Raw genomic sequence first — 14,005 nt, 5'->3', positions numbered from 1 at the left:
CTGGGCTGTTGCTCCTTGAGAGGTTGCCAATCTTCCAGGGCACTTCTGCAGCTGCTTCCTGAGGAAGGAGGCAGAAGCTCTGGAGGACGGAGAAGGATCAGCTGGACCCCTCACCCAGGCAAGGAGAGGAGGCTGGCTGCTGAGATCCCCGGCCTCCTCCTCAGTCTCGGGACGTCTGCTTTGAAGCTAGTTTCTGGGCATGCTCTCACTGGTTCCAGAACCTCCTCTTCCGCAACTTCTGGAATGGAAAGTGTTCTTCTCAGAGCCTCTCCCACGGCCCCTGAAGGTGAGCAAGTTGGCCATTTTCCCCTCTGGTCAGCCTCCCCTGGAGACCCTTCCTGGCTCATCTTCTCTGCAGTTTGCATGGATGAGATGGATTCTTCCTCTAGAGGCGACAGGGGATCCTTTGTCCAAGGACCACTTTTCTTGCCCTGTGGACCTCCACCCATATCCCTAAATGACCCAAGAATCTCTGAATCCCTTACCTCTCATCATGAGCCTGGTAAGGAAGGTCAACGGCTCTTGGACCAGAAGAAGAGGCTGAGCAGAGCATTCTTGGTTCCTCCCTCCCCTTGGATATCATGACATCCTTCATTGTCCTTTGCTTCTAGGAACCTGGCACTCTCTACCTGGATGTCTTATCTCTCAAATCTCTGAGTGCTCGCCCAGCCGCATGACCTCAATCTTCCAGCAATAATCCCATCTGTTACATCCGTGCTCATCTAGCAGGGGGATGATGGAAGCTGGGAACCCTTGACTCAGGTTCCCAATGATCCCATCCACACATAGCTAGTCATAAGTCCCCTGTCCCTGGGGGTGGGGCTGGGGCCGGGGGTTTGGAGAAGCCACCAAGAGGAAGCTGGAAGTGATAGACCTTGGCATCTGTGTGGGACTGGATCTTAAGCTGAGAGCCCCTAAGCACCCCTCCACATTCCCCAAGTTCTCTGACACTGGTCTGTTTCAATCTTCCCTTTCTCAACCTCCTTCTCTGGAACCCTTTGTTCTTTCCTTTCTATCTCTGTTTATCCTTCTGCTTATCCTTCCTTCTAGCTTTCTACACCACTCTCTCCATTTCTGTTTCCTTTTTTCTATCACCTGGACTTTCTGCCTTCACCTAACTTGTATCTCTACATCTGTTTCCCCCACTCGTCCCTCCCTTTCCCCATCTAATTTAAAATCTTGTTTTCTTCCTTTTTTTTAAAATAAATTTATTTTTGGCTGTGTTGGGTCTTCGTTGTGGGCTTTCTCTAGTTGTGGAGAGCGGGGGCTACTCTTCGTTGCAGTGCGTGGGCTCTAGGCACAGGGGCTTCAGTAGTTGTGGCTCGGGCTCTAGAGCTCAGGCTCGATAGTTGAGCTCAGGCTCTAGAGCGCAGGCTCAGTAGTTTCAGCATATGGGCTTAGTTGCTACACCGCATGTGGGATCTTCCTGGACTAGGGATCAAACCCACGTCCCCTGCATTGGGACCACTGTGGCACCAGGGAAGTTCCTCTTCCTTGGTCTTTTGATTCACCTCCTGCCTCTCTCCTTTGTCCTGTTCTGCTTCTGGGTGCAAGTCATTCTCGATCTCTTCCATTTCTATTTCCCTTTCTGTCTTTGTTCCTGTCTTCTGGGTCCAGCTGTTTTTCAATTCCTATCTCTCTTTCTGCCTCCCCAAAATCTGGTTTTCTCTCTCTCTCTCTCTCTCTCTGGGTCCTGCAGCTGCCTGCACACCAGGCCTATGTCATGCCCATCTCATTGCTGCCCAAGGGCCAGGACACCAAGTCCTCCATTGTCCAGCTGTCCCCCAAACACCCCATGCCCTGGAATGAGTGAGGGCTGGACAGAGCTACCAGAATAGACCCTTCTTCCCCCGCCCACTGTCCAGGCCATCCATCCCTACTCAGCTCTAAGCCCAAAACTTTTAAAAAATGAAGTTTTTCTCCCAACTTCATATTCTGAAAATTGGCAACCAGAAAGAAAAAGAATTATGCATTTATGCTGCCTGTCCTGTGTAACTTATATTTCAGGGTGGCCAAATAGCTCTAAGTGGTGGAGAAAACTTCTTACTTACAGAAGAACTCCAGCTAATGTAGAAGGAATATGGAATTAGAAAAATCACCATTTTGCAACCCCTTAATGAAATAATTGATCAAAGCAAGAATCGTCAATGGATGAAACCAAGGATGGTGGTTGATGGAGAACTTTACAATGGAGGAATAAGGCTGTCACTACCTGACCCCACATGCCATGTACCTCCTGATGTGATGCAATCTGAAGCACTCAGCACCACCTGTGAAGGACTCTTGCCAAACAAAGAAACAAACAAGAAAAACTGAACGTGATTCTAATCAAACCTCTAGAGCTAACCTCCATTTAATGAGAAATATGGGGGGTGGAGGAACAAATTAAATGACAAAACAAGGAAGTGAGAAAACACATCCAGAACGTGGGACATTCTAAAGGAGATCTGACTGGATTTCTTCAACTAGTCAATGGCTGGTGGTGGTGGGGAGACCTTGTTTGGTTCCTGATTGGGACCACCCAATTGTAAAGAGACATTGTTAGACTGCTGGAAACATTTAATTATGAACTGAGTACTTACAATGCCAAGGAATCTGTGTTGATTTTGTTAAATGTGAAAATGGCTTTGAGGTTATGTAGGAAAAGGTCCGTATTTCAGATGCACACTGAGTATGGAGTGAAGTGATGTATTTAATTTTAAGTATTTTGGCAAACGGAAAAAGAAAGAAAGGAGGAGAAGAAACAAGGGGACAAAAATCAATATTGTTGAATTAAGTATATAGGGTTTCATAGAACTATGCTCTCTACCTTTATGTATGTTTGAACATTTTCGTAACAGAGGTTTTAAATGATGCTCCTCTGGTAAGCATGGTTCCTAGTAATTCCCAGAGCATCCTCCCCATCTGCCCTGAAAGCCAGACTTCCCCTGTGACTCCCCACACAGAGACCCCAGCCCTCCTTGCCCTCTACTAGAAGTGTGTCCTAGAGATGGAATTGCACTCCCAGGCTGTCCTTTATCCCCTTCAGTCCCCTGCTGCTCAGCTGGCACATTTCCCAGCTGTGCTTCACAGCTTCGAGGGGCCAGGGGAACCTTAAAGAGTTAACATATTTTGAATAGGTCCTACAATAAAAGTAATCCAAAACAATGTAATCTTCCTTAAAGTCTCTCTTTGTCAGGTGCTTCTGAGCAAAATGCAACTCAATAATGGAGAGCACTGGCCTCCATCCTGGAAAACAGAAGACAAAGCACGTAAGGCCATCCTGTCCCACTCCCTGCCTTCATTCAGGATGACCTCCTCCCTCAAAGAAAAGACCACCAGGAACTGAGAGACTGGGTGTCAGGAGTTCAAGGGGTTTCAGTCCAGGATCAGAATAGAAGGCCATTTCGATCCCTCATGCCCTCACTCACTGAATGACCTTGGGAAATCATGATTTTTGAGTCTTCGTGTTTCTAGACAAATGCATGGGCACCAATACCTTTTCTACTCTCTAGAAGTTTGCCAGTTAGGGATAAAGGCAACTTGGAACTTGTAGGATATAAATCTCAGCTGTTTACTTTATCATAAGAAAGTATTTCTCAAGTTATAATTCCAGATCCTCCCACCCTCTACCCTCCAAACTTTAGTATAAAGAAAACCAACAGGGGCTTCCCTGGTGGCGCAGTGGTTGGGAATCTGCCTGCCAATGCAGGGGACACGGGTTCGAGCCCTGGTCTGGGAGGATCCCACGTGCCGCGGAGCAACTAGGCCTGTGAGCCACAACTGCTGAGCCTGCGCGTCTGGAGCTTGTGCTCTGCAACAAGAGAGGCCGCGACAGTGAGAGGCCCGCGCACCGCAATGAAGGGTAGCCCCCGCTCGCTGCAACTACAGAAAGTCCACGCACGGAAACGAAGACCCAACACAGCCAAAAATAAATAAAGAAATAAAATTTTTTAAAAGAGAAAACTAACATTTGCTAATCACCTGTGCAGGTGGGTGAACCCATTTAATCTTCTTAGAAATCATGAGTGTAGAACTGGAAAGATCTGGGTCCCAGTTCTGACTCTACCTCTTACCACGTGACTCTAGTCATGTTACTTAACCTTTCCAATTCTGAAGGATAATCATAGTAACTACCTAAAGGGTTGTTGTGACAGTTAAACAATTCATCTACAGCAGTTGGCCCAGGACTTCTTAAGACAGAACTTAGGTACATAATAACTGTTTGATAAGTGTTACCAGCTAATAAAGACAAGCACTTTTTAGAGTAGTTTACACGTATTAACTTATTCATTCATTTATTCATCAAATATTTATTGAATGTTTTTATGTACCATTAACCATTTTAAGTACTGGGAATACAAGTGAACAAAAACAGATAAAAATCTGTAGGGAGAAGAAATAGTAAATAAGCAAAATATATAGTGTGCCAGATGGTGTTAAGTGCTATGGAGAAAATGCAGCAAAGGAGAATAGAGAGTTGGTAGGGAAGCAGGTAGATTACTGTGGCAGAGGTGGTGGCGTTTTTTCAAACAGGTTGGCCAAGCAAGGCCTCTCTGATAAGGTGACACTTGAAGACAGAACTGCAGGGGCTGAGGGAGGGAACCATGTGGATATCTGGGAGAAGAACCAGAACTTTACAGGGCACAGTGTGCAAAAGCCCTGGTGGTAGACAGTATAGATGGAGAAGGCGTAGGAAGGAGAATGGTAGGAGATAAGGTCAGAGATGTAGCAGTGGAACGGAGAACAGAGGCCTCTGTTGTAGGCCATTATAGTGATTTTGGATTTTATGCTTTGTGACATGGGAAGCATTGGAGGGTTTTGAGGAGATAATACTAGGCTGGAAAGAGTTTAAATAACCTTTCCAAGGTAACACAGCTGGTAAGTGGCAGAGGGTGGGCATCCGGCTCCAAGGCTGAAATTCTTAACCCTTAACTGCCACTGAACTTCAGCCTTTTTTATTTGGGCGCTGCTCTCCTATAACTGCCGACCAAGAAACTGGGACACTGAGAAGTCATATGGCTTGCCCGAGGCCACAGGGCTGGGATTTGAGCCTTGGCCGTCTGCAAACCAAAGTCCAAGTCCTTTACACCACACTGCCTCCCTCAGGTGTCTGGGCCATACTGACTTCTGGCCTGGAGGTCACTACTCTGGGAGAGGAGGGAAGCGAGGAGCCTGTCTCGGCTTGGGGCGGCGATGTTCCTCAAGAAGCTCAAGCCCCAGCTCTGCGGTACTGCTGGCATTTTCCCAGACACAGCTGCGCTCCCTAACCCAGGGCACGGACGAAGAGACAGAAACTGTGTCTTTACTTCCAGGGGGCCCCGTAGGTATCCAGGAGTCGAAGGAGCGGGTGTCACGGGAGGGCAGCGGACAGGGCCAAAGCCGGAGCAGCGACCATCACCGCCTCCCCTTGAGCCCCAGCAGGCGTCCAGAGCTCAGCGCCCCGGTTGGGGCAAGAGGGCGGAATAGGGGCGGGGTTTGAGCGCCGCGCCCCCGTCACGTGACGGGACCCATCATGGCTGCGGCCAGAGGGCTCCCAGGCTCCCGGAAGCAGGCTGTGAGGGGCGGGCGCGCTGGGGGAACCCGAGCCGGAGGTAGAGCGGGCAGAGCGGGCAGGGCGGCCGGGCGGCCTGGAGCCGGGCGTGTCCGGAGCGTCCCCGCAGACCGGGGCAGCAGGTGAAATGGTGTCTGGGCGAGACGCGAGCGGATGTGGCGGCGCTGGGCAGGGACTAGGGGGCGCATTGTGTGTGGGGCGGGGGGGTGCCCTGACCTGGAGGAGGGAGAATCTGAGATGCACGCGCGTGACCCAGAAGCAACTCGAGAGGCCCGCGCGGGCGGTGGGGATGCCCGGGACAGATGACGAGACATTGAGGGCAAAAACGGGCTCCCCAAAGAGGATGGGAGGTAACAGAAGGAAGTATTGTATGCATAAGCTACTGTGGGAGAGGGCAGCAGCCCCTTAACTGCAGGGCTGGGATTAGTGAAGGAACTCCCTCTCTGCTATACCAGGCAAGGATGGGGCGAATGCTCAATCTTCTCCCCTCTCCCACCCCTTCCCTGCCGCACAGTGTCCTTGGAGACCAATCTGGTGGGCCACTCCTGCCACCCACCCAGCTGGTCCCTCTGGTCTGAGCTCCGGGGGAGTGGAGTTGAGGGGTGGGGAAGTGCAGGTGGCAGCGGGGGTTGGGTGGAGCTGCCTTCTGCTTAGACACGCAGCCCCTTGACGGCGCTATCCGGGCAATGGATGTGACTCTGAAGCCCCCTTCTCTCCCTAGGTCTTCCGGGGGCCGGCCATGCTGGTGACTGCCTACCTTGCCTTTGTGGTCCTCCTGGCCTCCTGCCTGGGGTTGGAGCTGTCAAGATGCCGGGCTAAGCCCTCTGGAAGAGCCTGCAGCAATCCCTCCTTCCTTCGGTTTCAACTGGACTTCTATCAGGTCTACTTCCTGGCCCTGGCGGCTGACTGGCTGCAGGCCCCCTACCTCTATAAACTCTATCAACATTACCGCTTCCTGGAGGGACAAATCGCCATCCTGTATGTCTGCGGCCTTGCCTCCACAGTCCTCTTTGGGCTGGCGGCCTCCTCCCTCGTGGACTGGCTGGGCCGCCAGAAGTCTTGTGTCCTCTTCTCCCTCACTTACTCTCTCTGTTGCTTAACCAAACTCTCTCAGGACTACTTTGTGCTGCTGGTGGGCCGAGCACTCGGCGGGCTGTCCACAGCCCTGCTCTTCTCGGCCTTCGAGGCCTGGTACATCCACGAGCACGTGGAACGGCATGACTTCCCCGCAGAGTGGATCCCGGCTACCTTTGCCCGAGCTGCCTTCTGGAATCACGTGCTGGCTGTAGCGGCAGGTGTGGCAGCTGAGGCCGTGGCCTGCTGGATGGGCCTGGGGCCTGTGGCACCCTTTGTGGCTGCCATCCCTCTCTTGGCTCTGGCTGGGGCCTTGGCCCTCCATAACTGGGGAGAGAACTACGGTCGGCAGCGTGCCTTCCCCAGGACCTGTGCTGGCGGTCTGCGCTGCCTCCTGTCGGACCGTCGTGTGCTAATGCTAGGCACCATTCAGGCCCTGTTTGAGAGTGTCATCTTCATCTTTGTCTTCCTCTGGACGCCTGTGCTGGACCCACATGGGGCCCCGCTGGGCATCATCTTCTCCAGCTTCATGGCAGCCAGCCTGCTCGGCTCTTCTCTGTACCGCATCGCTACCTCCAAGAGGTACCACCTTCAGCCCATGCACCTAGTCTCCCTCGCCGTCCTCATCGTCGTCTTCTCCCTCTTCATGCTGACCTTCTCTACCAGCCCAGGCCAGGAGAGTCCAGTGGAGTCCTTTATAGCCTTCCTCCTTATCGAGTTAGCCTGTGGGCTGTACTTTCCCAGCATGGGCTTCCTGCGGAGAAAAGTGATCCCTGAGACAGAGCAAGCTGGTGTCCTCAACTGGTTCCGGGTGCCCCTGCACTTACTGGCCTGCTTGGGGCTTCTGGTCCTCCATGACAGCGATCGCAAAACGGGCACTCGGAACATGTTCAGCATCTGCTCCGCCGTCATGGTGATGGCTTTGCTGGCGGTGGTGGGGCTCTTCACCGTGGTCAGGCACGATGCTGAGCTGCGGGTGCCCTCACCCACCGGGGAGCCCTATGCCCCTGAGCTCTAATCCTGTTCCAGGACGAGGGAGCTGGGATGGACCCTTGAATCCCACCTCTCCAGGGCTGTACAGATCTCTCTGTGACTTTGCGACTGTCTGGCCCCTCATCCTGTCCTGGGGCCCCTCCTGCCAATGCTTTGGGTTGGGAAGCACATGGGGGTGACGGCCCGGAAAGAAGATGCCAAAAGTTGCCTCTGTGTCACTCTCTTCCCCCTTTCTACTTAAAAATAAACACTTTTAATTGATCGTCGATTTGATGTACTCATCCTCACCTGTACCCACCTCAGTAGTGCTGGTGAGACGGCAGCTGGAGGTTGTGAGGTGAGAGGTGGGGTTACCAGCAGAAGGTTTGTAGTTCTAGCCTCTCTAAGACTGCCTCCAGCTTACAAAAAAGAGCCTAAGACTGCCTCCAGCTTAAACTGAGCTGTGGAATTGCCTCTCAACAGAAACGGGTGGGAAATGCCTGAGGCCCCTAGATCCTCTATATCTTGTTACTCTGAGGTCAGGCACCCTCCCCGGTTGCCAAGCAAACACCTTGCTTCACATCCAGGGTGAGGCAGTCTCTGGAGCATACGGGGTGGATGCCCATGCCACTGAGCAAAGATTCCAGGGGCTTGAGCTGCGTCTGTGACCACACCTTGGGGCCAATCCGGAGCCTTCCTTCAGGAACAAGCTTGCAGCTCAGCACATGTGTGCTGTCTGCCTTCTGCCTCTGTGGCTGTAGATGCACCATTTGTCCAGCATCACCGGGGTCCACCAGCTCCTGTATCCTTGCATGAAACCCAAGTGAAGGGCTGCCAAGGAGAGAGAGCAGTGAATGGATGAGGGACTGGGATCCTGTCTGTACCTGACTCTTCCCCACCCAGAGTGAGTGAGGGTGAGGGAGCCATCAGGGCAGGAAACAGTACCAGTAGGAACACCAGTTCTGTGAGCCCCTCCCTGCCTCACCTCCGATTGTATCTGCCTTTCCTCCTCCCACCCAAACCTGGGCTTCTCAGGGGAAGCAGAGCCAGCAGTTAAGAAGGGTGGGGTTGGAGGGAGGGTAGGCCCAAGGGTGTGTCCTGGAATGTGCTTGAGGTGGGCATGAGGGACCTACCTGTCTGGAAAAGAGGTTGATGACCTTTCCGTGGGTCCTAGACTACTTCCCAGACAGGAAGACGCAAGACTTTCCAAGAGCTGCAGGTCCAAACCTGTGTGGGGAGATAGTATCACCTGGTGTAGGAGGAATGTGGGGTGGATGTGCTCTTGCAGGGTGAGGCCAAGGGGGAGGGAAGAGTGGTGGTCTCAGGTCCCTAGTCAGACAAGGGAAAAAACACATTCCCCCACCCAGCCTGCAGGGAATAGAAGTTGAGGTTAAGTATGAAAAAACAGATATCTTTTCCTTCCCCCATCTTGAGGCTAAAACAGAGTCTGCTGCAGTAACTACACTTCCCCTTTCTGCCCTGTGGAGCTGGCCCTCGATGTACTTTAGTTATTTGTAGACTTTCCGTCTCTCTCTACCACAGTATGATCTCCTTGAAGACAGGAGAAAATTGTGTCCTATTTGCCCTTGCCTCCCCCATATATACACACAAGTGGGGGCTTGGCCCGTGGCTGTGTTCAGTAAATGTCTGGAGAGTAGACAGGCTAGCTCAACGTGGCTTTTCAAGAGCCGCCCATTTGGGAAATCTATTAGACTAGAATCCAGAGCCTAGTTAATGATTTGTTGTTTTGGATGACAGTAATTGTTTCCTGATGGAAGCATGAGGGGGCCCCATATTCCTAAGTGATAGGGAAATGGGGGGGGGTAGAGGAGACAGACTAATGAGTTTCCCTTAGCTTTGTCCCTGCTGAGCTTTCTTCAAAGGAGCTGGTAGCAGATAGAGTGGGGAGGGTTCTTCTTGTCAAGACTCATCGGGTGTGAAGAGCTCACAGGCATCTTAGAGATTGTCCAGTCAGCCTTAAACGTATTTTTATTGAGCACCTACTATACGCCAGGCACTGTATTACTAGGTGCTGGTGAAATTTTTTACCCAAGAGGAAAACCCACTTAAAGGGCATGTAGCAAGTGGATGGCAAAGCCAAGGCCAAACCTTGCCTCCTGCTGTCTGCGCAGTACCCCTTCTATATGGCATGTACTGACTCTGTCCCCTGGGTCTTCACCTACCTGCCTTTCCCCCTCTAGCCCTCTTCCCTCCTCCCGAGCCCTGTCCCTGGAGAAGGGCAAGAGTGTGGGAGCACTTAGCCGTGGCCACCTGGTCCACCTTTGGATATTTACCCATATGGGGCAAATGAGGGATTGCTTCTCCAGGCGCGTGCTGCCTGCAAAACGCTGCTTGTGATGCCTTGCTGAGAGGCAGCAGAGGGAACTGGTGAAGAGCATGGAGTCAGAGCCTGACTGCCCGGGTTCAACTTTGTGCCTCAGTTTCCTCATCTATAAAATGGGGATGATGGTGTGGTTTCTAGTCCTAGGGCTCATGTGAGGATTAAATTAAGCACTTAGAGCAGCAGTTGGCCCCCAGTGTAAGTACTACATAAGTGTTTGCTTTCATATTTTATTGTTTACCTTTTTCAATCCAGCTGAGCCTAGCCAGATTTGGGTGTGAGAATGAGTGGATGGGACTGTAATGGGGTGTAGAACTTTCCAACCCATCCCAGTGGTTGGGTGATTCCCAGCAGTGTTTATCCTTGGTCCTGGCCCAGAAAGCAGGATCAAGCTATCTGAGAAGCCTTCTACTTTGGGGTATGTGAGCAGCTGAGGAGGGTGTCAGTGTATTCCACTTGAACTCATTTCCTCTTCCTCAAGTGGGAAGGTCAGCTTGGTGTCAGACTTGATACACACCACCATCTTTCACTAAGAGAGGCTCCTGATTTTCTGACTTTCCATCCAGCTGGATATATAATTATTTTATTTGGAGCATTTAAGTGATCCTGAGGAGAACAGAAACAGCCCAAGGAACCAGGAGCCAATGGACAAGAAGGCAGGAGGACTGGGTCATGAGGACAGTACTGCGTTCTGAGGCTGGAGAATGACCTCTTCCTGGAAATTCAGTCCCTGCTCAGGGAGAGGAATGGCTACCCCCGGTGAATAGCCATGACCCTTTGGCTGGGTCTAGGTTCCACTCCCCAACACACTTTCCCTAACCCCAATCCTGTGGTTCTCCTTGTTGCTTTTATTATTTTTTGCCACCACTTCCCCACAGAACCAGAGAATAGAATTATTAGACAAACAAAAGTTTGTCATGCTTGGGATCAGACCTAATGTTATAAAAATATGTCACATTTGCTTTAATAATTTTTTTTTTTTTTTTTTTTTTTTTTGCGATACGCGGGCCTCTCACTGTTGCAGCCTCTCCCGTTGCGGAGCACAGGCTCCAGACGCGCAGGCTCAGCGGCCATGGCTCACGGGCCCAGCCGCTCCGCCGCATGTGGGATCTTCCCGGACCGGGGCACGAACCCGTGTCCCCTGCATGGGCAGGGGGACTCTCAACCACTGTGCCACCAGGGAAGCCCAATAATTATTTTTAACAATAAAGTAATATGGGCTCATTGTAAAAGAGTCAAATGCAAATACAGAAATATATATTTAATATAAATATGTGAATGTAAATACATGTGTATATAATGTTAAAATACATATATTTATATTGATGTATAAATATATTACAAATACATATAGAAATATAAAATATAAAAAATGATAGGCTCCCTTAAGCCTGCTCTTCATACCACTGTTAAATGTTTATAGTCTAGTGCATAGAATGCTTTTTAATAAAAATGAATCATAGCTTTCATGTTGCAACTTGTTTTTTACATAAAAGTATATCTTGTTTTTTACATAAAAGTATATCTTGGTTTTCTCTTTTTAAAACGATTGAAATCCACAGGAAGACTATAACAATCATTCATGTATCTCTGGCATCTTCATATGTCATTATATATAAAACACGCCTTTTAACGGCTGCGAAGCCTCATTGGGCCTTTGGAAAGCATTTCATATCTGTTCTAGTTGAGGCTGGCAGAATCCCTGGCAGGGAGTGAGGCTAGATGTTACTACCCCATTTCACAGATTAATAATAAATTCAGCTGGGACTAGAACCTGGCTCCTCTGTCCAAACTCAAGTTGAAAGCTCTTTTCACTGTCCTGTACTGTCTCTTTGTAAACATCAGGGATTCAGGTGAGGGATTGAATTATGTGACTCAAATTCACATTGGTCAGCACTTTCTTTTTTCAGTTTTATCATAGTTCTTTTTTTTTTTTTTTTTTTATGTGGACCATTTAATTAATTAATTTTGGCTGCACCGGGTCTTAGTTGTGGCATATCTTTGCTGCCGCATGCGGGATCTTTAGTTGCCTTATGCAGACTCTTAGTCGCAGCATGCATGCGGGATCTAGTTCTCCCACCAGGGATCGAACCTGGGCACCCTGCATTGGGAGTGAGGAGTCTTACCCACTGGTCCACCAGGGAAGTCCCTTGTCAGCACTTTTTGATCTCTATAGAACTTCCTTCTTGTTAGAAGTAGAACACGCATAAAAAAAGGATGTTTTAGGGCTTCCCTGGTGGCACAGTGGTTGAGAATCTGCCTGCTAATGCAGGGGACACGGGTTCAAGCCCTGGTCTGGGAGGATCCCACATACCGCGGAGCAACTAGGCCCGTGGGCCACAACTACTAAGCCTGCGCATCTGGAGCCTGTGCTCTGCAACAAGTGAGGCTGCGATAGTGAGAGGCCCGAGCACCGCGATGAAGAGTGGCCCTCGCTTGCCACAACTAGAGAAAGCTCTCGCACAGAAACGAAGACCCAACACAGCAAAAATAAATAATTAAATTAATAAACTCCTACCCCCAACATCTTCTTTAAAATAAAAAAAAAAGGATGTTTTCTGCCCTTGAGGAGAATCAAGTAGATATACATAGGGAAAAAGTCCTAGAACACTGTCAAAGCACTGACTGCTAAGGTGTAAGCGAGACGAAATGAGTACTGAGAGAACTGATGTATCATACACATTCAGCCCCTGCAGCAATATTACCATTACAACGCTGAGATTCTTCGTCATTGCTTTTTTTTTTGTTGTTTGTTTTTAAATAGTCTTCCCTGCTAGATTCTCAGCTCCTAAAAGAGGTTGATGATGATGAAGAAAACCAATAAAAGAGAAGGATGAGTGAATAGAGTTCATCAGGGAAAAGCTAACTGGAAGACCCAAAGTTGTGAACTGAATTCTTTGGAGGAAGGGAAGAGAAGCAGAGCCAAGTGAAGGTGTATGTTTGGGGAAGTAGTTAGTACTTACCGAATATAAGCCATTAAAAACTGCGAAATATCCCAGTGAATGAGTTTCCCGTCGTAACTCACAGCTTCCACCCCACCCCTCTACCCTCCATCCCCCATCAAGAAGATCCTCTGTCTTCCTCAAACAATCCAACTTATGCAGGGAGCAAGGCTGGAAGGCAGAGAGAGCTGGAAGTCGCCACAGTACTCATGTCAGTGGCCCCGGAAAACTATATTTTTAAAGAATTCCATGAAAGGCTATACCCTTTTTTCCTAGTAACCCAAACCGCGAGTTTCCAAGTAAGTTCTTTTTGTTATCTAACCTATTTCCCTTGTCTGCAAATTTAAACTCTTTCCGAGCTCTGAAGATAAAGGGGAGGAGAAGGAGGCAGGGGACTGGCCTTCACAACAGCAGCTAAGCTACACGTAGCTGAGGAAGTCGGCCCCGACTAGAAAATGTGGAAAAATCCGCACTCCCAAAAGGCTTTAGCCCTGATAGCGGCTAGACCCCGCCGGCCGGCGTCACGTGAGGACGCAGCGCGGCGAGTAAACTACAACTCCCAGCGCGCCTCGCGGCCCGCCGACGTTACGTAGCTCTCGCTGATTGGTCGCTGGGCATATTTGAAAGGAGGGGCTGGCGCGGAAAACGAAGGATACATTTTGGATCCTTGCGGAGTACTCAGTCTAGTGGGTAAGTCCTGCCTCTGGGAAGAACTATCTCTGGGACGGAAGGCCTGGAGGTACTCCTGAACGTATGTATGCGCCGAGGTGAATGACGCCCCAGCGCTGACTTGAGGAAGAGGCCGGGCGTCTCTACGAGGTAGGGTCGGGAGACTTCGGGACGCCCTGGTGGTGCTGAAGAGCTCGGTGGAGGCCTCCGGTGTGGGGCGTTGGTTGGTGGGACGGGTAGTGAGGCTGGGGATAGGCTGGGAGGAAGGAATAGCAGAAGCGTCGGTTTATAACGGGAGCCCGGCGTCTTGGCATGTATGTTTTTCCGATAGGATTTCTGATGGGATTTTTTGCCCCCACCCCCACCCCCCGCCTTCCGCGGCCTTCAAGCCCTTCTCCCGCCCTTCATTTAGCTCCTTTACAAATCTTCTCCGCCTTCCCTAATCCGTTTTCTTTCCTCTAGTCCCGCGGCACC

General features: G+C 50.4%; 1 protein-coding gene across 1 annotated transcript; it reads left to right on the top strand.

Annotated features, from left to right (window-relative positions):
* The first annotated feature begins 5,557 nt into the window (after positions 1–5,557).
* MFSD5 (major facilitator superfamily domain containing 5) lies at positions 5,558–7,863 on the top strand. Its single transcript, XM_065887705.1, has 2 exons — positions 5,558–5,655; positions 6,255–7,863. Exon 2 carries the CDS (start codon positions 6,273–6,275, stop codon positions 7,623–7,625), a length of 1,353 nt encoding a protein of 450 aa, XP_065743777.1. The 5' UTR covers positions 5,558–5,655; positions 6,255–6,272; the 3' UTR covers positions 7,626–7,863.
* The last annotated feature ends 6,142 nt before the right edge of the window (positions 7,864–14,005 follow it).

This window comes from Phocoena phocoena, chromosome 11 (genome assembly GCF_963924675.1).
Source record: "Phocoena phocoena chromosome 11, mPhoPho1.1, whole genome shotgun sequence".
In the NCBI taxonomy this organism is placed as follows: Eukaryota; Metazoa; Chordata; class Mammalia; order Artiodactyla; family Phocoenidae; genus Phocoena; species Phocoena phocoena.
Note: the sequence above shows the minus strand (reverse complement) of the source record. Positions and strands in the feature narration are given on the sequence as shown.

What these genes read in the sequence shown, in the direction of transcription:
- MFSD5 (XM_065887705.1), top strand. Translation starts at nt 6,273, where the DNA reads ATGCTGGTGACTGCCTACCTTGCCTTTGTGGTCCTCCTGGCCTCCTGC.